The sequence below is a fragment of the Rattus norvegicus genome, chromosome 3 (genome assembly GCF_021556685.1).
Source record: "Rattus norvegicus strain SHRSP/BbbUtx chromosome 3, alternate assembly SHRSP_T2T, whole genome shotgun sequence".
NCBI classification, from domain to species: domain Eukaryota; kingdom Metazoa; phylum Chordata; class Mammalia; order Rodentia; family Muridae; genus Rattus; species Rattus norvegicus.
In genome coordinates this window covers 69,669,030-69,676,860 of record NC_141536.1, presented here as the reverse complement: position 1 = coordinate 69,676,860, position 7,831 = coordinate 69,669,030, and the positions used below count along the sequence as shown (strand labels likewise).

Genomic DNA, 7,831 nt, shown 5'->3' with positions numbered 1-7,831 from the left:
TAACGGTAATGTTCTTCAAGTGGTCATAGCAATGTATGTTTGTAATTGCAGCAGCCACATCACGTCCAAAATAAACAGCATTTTATGGTACTCTTCCTTGTTCTCTGGCCCTTACAGACTTTCCACGCACTCTCCCACAATGTTTCCTGGGGCTCTGAATGGATGATTTAGATGTCCCAGTTAGAGCTGTGCACTAGAAAGTCCCTTACTTTCAATGCGTTAGTGAGTGATGAGCCCCTGCTTCGACCACCATCCATGGCTAAAACAGGCTTATTTAACTAAGGCTCTGAGATACAGAAGTCTCTAAGTATAAATATACTATTTAGATGGCAGTGGGACTAGATGTTCATTTAGCAAAAAATCGGCAGTAAATTTCCCTCAAAGAATCATGACTCTCCTAGTCATAGAAGTTTGACAAATTCTACAGTACCCAACATGTATTCTGTTCCATAAAGCAGGCTCAGGGTCAGACATAAAATGGTTGATTTCTTTTGGAACAATCACGCCACTATTGCACTCTTGGACAGACTTTGCCTAGCAAGTTGATATTGTAGCACCCAGGAGCCAGACCTGAGGTATAGTAGTTATAGTAGAGATTTTTAAAAGTATTTCCTTTTTTCTAGGAAATATACTTTCATATACTAGCCTGGTATTAAATGGCTTTACTAGCTCCACTTAAAAAGTATTCTCTCAGGGTAATCAGATGATCTAAAAATAATAAAGATCATGGTCCTTCCCTTATAATTGTTTCCTTTCATCCCTTTTTCCCCAGTTTGGGTCTCAAAAAACATTTGGAAAAAATATATATACATGTATATACACATGTATGTGTATATATATATATATATATATACAATTACTTAAAGAATCTTGCAATATCCCTTCATTTATAAGCATTTCTTATGACTTATTGGTAGTGATGATGCTCACAGAAATGTTGTGGACCCATCTACCAGAGTTAACATCATTCTTCCCCATTTATGTTTTCCAAAGAAAGATTATCAATGTTTGACAAATAATGTTTGCTATCTTTTGAAGTGATATGGCTCTACTATTTCTACTATTCACATGGAAAATTATATCAACTAACTTTTCAATGTTTTATGCCAAGGATAGATGTAACTTGATATTGATAACCTAGAAAAATTTATTTCCCTTTATTCTGTTTTTCTTTTCCTTGCAGAGACAATTTATGGGAGGCTTCCTTCTCTTCGTTTTATTTACCCTAGTCCTACACAATAAATATGGCATATATGGTTTGTGAATCTGAAAACACCCTTGCAAGCTTTGTTCCTTGTCATCTAAGGAAAACCTAGCCTGCTGAAGCCCATGACCCAGTCTCCAACAGTACCTCATGAATGACCACCATCGGCTGCCAAGATTCACCAGAACCGTAAGCCAATCTACTTGCTTTGGGTTGTCATCCAATATCTAAAAGTGATAATGTAGTGCCCACATATACTTTGTTTTTAATTTATCAGTTAAATGATAACCTAGAAGGAAAAGGAATAGGCATTTACTGATGTCATCTTTGACTTCTGTAATCATGACTGGATTTAAGATGTTTGCAATTATAGTCCCAAATTGGAGTTTTAACTTTCTCATATTGAATTATTTTGTTATCTTAACCTTGTGAAATGAATTGGCAAATATTTTAATCATTCATTAATGAATGAGGAGTTCTCATAGGTTCCACCCCTTTGTGAAGGAGCTGTTATTAATTGATACATATTTGGAGGGAGAGAGAATAAATCCTCTAGAAAGTGTGTATAATGCTTGGATTCTGTGTCCCAGTGGGTGGCCCGACTCCTATAAATACATACATAAGACTTATTTGGTTTAGTACATTATTTGGCTTTGTTTTGTTTGCTTGTTTGTTTGTTTGTTTGTTTGTTTGTTTTTAAGAAGAGGACATGAAGTCAGGAGGGGAATATTTGGGGAGATTATAGAGGGGAAGGAAGAGAAATAGGAGTAGATATAATCAGATATATGTGAAGTTCTCAAAGAATAAAAACCAATATTCATTAAAATTAGAGATAGTTTCTCCATAAATATATGCTAAATTTTATGTGTAGTATATGTGAATTGAGTGAATTAAGATATTTTAAAATATTAGGTCAAAATCAGTTAATGCTTTGAAATATTTTAATCTTGCCAAACCACATACACACATACACAAATGTTCATAAACATATGTGCATTCACACAATAACACCCTAGATGTTTAGTCAATTAGGCAACATTGTTCAAAAATTAATAATGAGATTAATTGAGAAAATCAAACCATGATACAAAGTACAATTGTAACCAACATTAGCTACTGTTAGTGCAAGGTAAGGAGAACATAATTTTATTTCAGCATTTAGTTCTGCCAGAAAAGTAAGTTTGAGAAAGTGGTGGGCTACACTAAATTTCCTCAACAGCATACAAGAGCTCAAAATTATCAATTATTAAGCTTTTTTATAAGAGCATAGGCAGAACTAATCAATTTCTTATTTCAGATTTGATTATTCCTGTTCCAGGAAAGAAGAAATAGACAAAGTGAACAGAGGCTAGAAATATGAAAAGAAATCATTGTTGGCAACTGAAGAAAATTCCAAAAATCACTCACAAATCAACCCAAGAGACTGATGTTGGCACAGGCAGGCAAGACAAATGTCAAAATCTAAGAAAATTAAAAAGCAAAAAGATTACTTTTCTCTTACAAAAAATAAAACACTACCAGATACCTATTTTCCTTAAGAAAATATCAGTATCACGAGTAAGTGAGGATGCAGGAACATGAATATATACATCAAAAGCAATAAACACTAGCACATCCATCATAAAAAGGTCAGTCAGTGCTCAAATTCAGTCATTTTGCTCTAGAAATGTGTCCCAGAGAAACTGTAATAATGAATTGTTTGCAGCAGAACAGAGCTGGAGCTAACTCTGGCTCAACACTAGCAGCAGAGCAAGTGAACAGTGAGAGGAGAGCAATAGGACTCCCAGACACTGCTGTACGATGTAGGACCAATAACGAGCCACAGACTTCACCATTTCTGTCTGTGATGAGGAAATCACAGGAAGTAAGTAACCTTGATCCCTGAAAAGTTATTTAAAACTTTTGACAGAGCTGACATATTTTATCAGTTTTCACAAAATGTTTAAATTTTATAAAGAAAATGATATTTCCACATTCTTACAGGAAGTTAGGCCATGGTGGGTAAAGTGAAGAAGGGTGAAAGTTCAAAGCGAGGCATGGAATTAACTTAGAGAAAGGTTATATAGATTCATTAAACTATAGAGCGTAAGGAACAATCAGAAAAGAAGCGTATTTTTCATTTTTGTTAAACATACATAAATAAATAAATAAATAAATAAATAAATAAATAAATAAATAAATAATAAGGCAGCTGCTGTGAGTGGGTCTGTTCAAAAGCAGTTTATGAAAAAAATAAAATATGGGTGAAAGTAATCTAAGTAGTAAGGTTCAACTTCAAACACCATCAAATATGTCATAAAAAGGGAAATAGTCCAGTCAGTAAGGTATTCACATCCAACTATGGGAACTTGACTTTAGATCTCCAGAAACCATAGAAAACAAAACCCAAGCATGGTGGTGCACAATTATAAACCCAGAACTGAGACAGACAAATCTGACTGGTGTTCCTTGATAGCCACTTTAGCTGGCACGTCAAGTTCCAAATAAAGTGAAAGATCCTGTTGTAAAAACTTCAGCTCTCAAATACGCACAGAAACATGTACATTTACCTGTACACACATGCCCCAAATACGCATAAATATACACATGTACACACAAAGGAAAGTATTCTTTTGAAGTGACAAAAAGAACAAATATAACATTTCTTAAAAAAAATAAAAATGGACTGTTTTCTCTATTTTTTTTCCTTTGCCAATTTCAGCTGATATTGGATTTCTACTAACCATGGAACACAGTAATGACACCAAAGTGACTGAATTTATCCTCCTGGGATTCGCTGGTCAACATGAGTCTTGGCACATCCTCTTTGTGGTATTCCTAATAATTTACATAGCCACCTTAGTGGGCAACATTGGCATGATCCTACTCATCAAACTCCATTCTTCACTGCATACTCCCATGTACTTTTTCCTGCAGCATTTGGCTTTTGTTGACCTCTGTTATTCCTCTGCCATCACCCCCAAGACATTGCAAAATTTCGTGAGCTCAAAACCATCCATCTCCTTCACAGGGTGCATAGTTCAGTTACTAGTCTATGGCATCTTTGTAACCAGTGACTGCTTCATCCTGGCAGCTATGGCTGTGGACCGCTATGTGGCCATCTGTAACCCACTGCGCTATCCTATTATCATGTCCCAGAGACTCTGCATTTTGCTCCTGCTTGGTTCGTACACTATGGGCTTCCTAAATGCCACTGTAAATACAGGTTTTACTTTCTTATCAAACTTCTGCAAATCCAATACCATTAATCATTTTTTCTGTGATGTACCACCGATTCTCGCCCTCTCTTGCTCTAGCATTGATCTCAATATCATGGTACTGACGATCTTTGTAGGGTTTAACTTGACATTCACTGTGTCTGTTGTCATTCTTTCCTACACATTTATCTTGGCTGCCATCCTAAGGATGTCTTCAGCTGCAGGAAGGAGAAAGGCTTTCTCCACATGTGCCTCCCATATGACTGCTGTCACCATATTCTATGGAACACTCTCATATATGTATGTACTTCATGGGACCAACAAATCTCAAGAGCAGGAGAAAGTGGCTTCTGTCTTCTATGGTATTATGATTCCCATGTTAAACCCTCTTATCTACAGCCTAAGAAACCAGGATGTGATAGGAGCACTGAGGAACATAGGAAACAAATGTTTCTAGTGGAAAATGTGGTCTCCATGTCAACATAGCTCAACAGGCAAGGCAACAGGGTTCTATCCTTGGTCAGCTTGAGGAGATGTGGCAAATGCTTGTATGACATAATGGCATTCTTTGTTGATGACACCAGAAATACCATAAAAACAATTAAATTATGAAATAAATAAGCTTGTTTTATTAGTGCTGTAAAGTAAACCTAAGATTTCTTACAATCTCATCAATTACTCTACTACTGATGCTCATCCAGGTCTCTGAATAAAGTGTTGATATTGATTTTTTACATTTTATGTGCCCTCTTCCAAAGAGAATCATGTGTATTGTATAAAAGTATGATATTTTCACTTTGTCATTTTATAAAACCTTCTGTAATGGTCTATAATGATGGTGTACACTGTTAATTCCAGCAATCAGAAAAACAGACAATATAGACAAAAAAAATCTAAGACTGACCCCTTTTGTCATTATTTTTCACACAGCATTAGTCAATTAAGTGGTAAGGAATAGTTGGTGGGAAGATTAACAGGATTGTGTCCACAGCCTTCCAAAAAGACAAAAATAATAAGTGGTTGAGAAATGTTAGAGGCTGTTGAAAGGGCACAAATATGTTTGAATATTGTTCTTTGTAAATATGGGTTTGCACCTAATTTACTAGAAAATAATGAATCTGTTTCTTTGAAATATACATTAAAGATTAAAATTCTTCAATGAAGAGTTTAAATGGATGCATGGTTCAACATCTTTACTCATAAGGGAAATGCAAACCAAAACAACCCTGAGATTTCACCTCACACCAGTGAGAACGGCTAAGATCAAAAACTCAGGTGACAGCAGATGCTGGCGAGGATGTGGAGAAAGAGGAACACTCCTCCATTGTTGTTGGGATTGCAGACTGGTACAACCATTCTGGAAATCAGTCTGGAGGTTCCTCAGAAAATTGGACATTGAACTACCTGAGGATCCAGCTATACCTCTCTTGGGCATATACCCAAAAGATGCCCCAACATATAACAAAGACACATGCTCCACTATGTTCATAGCAGCCTTATTTATAATAGCCAGAAGCTGGAAAGAACCCAGATGCCCTTCAACAGAGGAATGGATACAGAAAATGTGGTACATCTACCCAATGGAATATTATTCAGCTATCAAAAACAATGACTTTATGAAATTCATAGGCAAATGGATGGAACTGGAAAATATCATCCTAAGTGAGATAACCCAATCACAGAAAAACACACAGGGATCCACTCATTGATAAGTGGATATTAGCCCAAAAGCTTGAATTACCCTAGGTGCACAGAACACATGAAACTCAAGAAGGATGACCAAAATGCAGATGTTTCACTCCTTCTTTAAAAGGGGAACAAGAATACCCTTGGGAGGGGATAGGGAGGCAAAGTTTAGAACAGAGGCTGAAGGAACACCCATTCAGAGCCTGCCTCACATGTTGGCCCATACATATACAGCCACCAAACTAGATAACATGGATGAAGCAAAGAAGGGCAGGCTGACAGGAACCCGATGTAGATCTCTCCTGAGAGACACAGCCAGAATACAGCAAATACATAGGTGAATGCCAGCAGCAAACCACTGAACTGAGAACGGGACCCCCGTTGAAGGAATCAGAGAAAGGACTGGAAGAGCTGAAGGGCTTGAGATCCCATATGAACAACAATGCCAACCAACCAGAGCTTCCAGGGACTAAGCCACTACTCAAATACTATACATGGACTGACCCTGGGCTCCAACTGCATAGATAGCAATGAATAGCCTAATAAGAGCACCAGTGGAAGGGGAAGCCCTTGGTCCTGCCAAGGCTAGACCCTCAGTGAATGGGATTCTTGGGGGGAGGGTGGTAATAGGGGGAGGATTGGGAGGGGAACACCCATACAGAATGGGAGGAGGAGGTGTTAGGGGGATGTTGGCATGGAAACCGGGAAAGGGAATAATATTTGAAATGTAAATAAGAAATACCCAATTTAATAAAGATGGAAAAAAAACAAAAAAAATAAAAATCTCATTATTTTTCTTCTTTAATTAGTTCCCTAAGTCTAATTATAAATTTAATTCAAATTATTACAATAATCTAAATGTCAAATAAATGTATTTATTTTAAGACTATCTTCTGTTTCAAGCTACTTTTTCTACCCTGTTGACCTCATGTTTGCTATGCTAAATGTCACTTGAAAATACATTTCTTCATTATTTAGCCCTTTATTTTATCTGATATTTCCTTTGAAAAATCCACACTATAAACACTTTCCATTTTTATCACAGTGAAGATAAAATAGAAGTGATCTTAAAACTTTACCATGGTTTGTTCATTTACAGAAAGTTTACAAAATATTTCTGTTCAAACAGCTTTAGAGTTTCTAAAAAACAGTTTGTTCCAGATGGGAACCCACTGCTTTTCAGAGGATCAGGAAAATTGCTTCAGATCCTTCCCTCATTATTTTTATTTTACTATCAGTGTGTGGAGTGCCATTCTGGAACTCAAGCGTTTCTGCTGACAGTTCTGTTCTCATTCTATAATAATCTGAACATCCATTAAAATTCCATCTCCCAATCTATTATATATTTGTCAAACACCAAAGCAACTCCAACCACTGAAGTATACTTCATGGATGACATTATTGTAGATAAGCTCTCTGAAAGTTCTGCTGAAATCCTGATCAGCTATGATTCATCCTAATGTTGATTTATGTATAAAAAATACTCAAGTTCAATCTCCTTTAGGACAATAAACCCATTAGTTTATTCCTAGCATGTACTAAGTGTCATGAACTTAAAAAGGTATTCATTAAAGTAGTTCTTAAAGAGTGAACAAAGAATACATACAGACAACACAGATGAGTCCATGAAGTGAGAAAGTATACTACCAGCTATCTGATGCAGTACTGTGCTCTTGAAAGTTCATGTTTTCTAAAGACTGATTGATAAATTCAACTTCTACTTCTTATATATAAACAGGTTTAA

At 36.2% G+C, this 7,831-nt stretch overlaps 1 protein-coding gene across 1 annotated transcript; it reads left to right on the top strand.

Annotated features, from left to right (window-relative positions):
* Positions 1-3,928: 3,928 nt before the first annotated feature.
* Positions 3,929-4,858, top strand: Or5ak22 (olfactory receptor family 5 subfamily AK member 22). Its single transcript, NM_001000281.1, is given in 1 exon segment — positions 3,929-4,858. A coding segment is annotated over 1 exon segment (930 nt).
* The last annotated feature ends 2,973 nt before the right edge of the window (positions 4,859-7,831 follow it).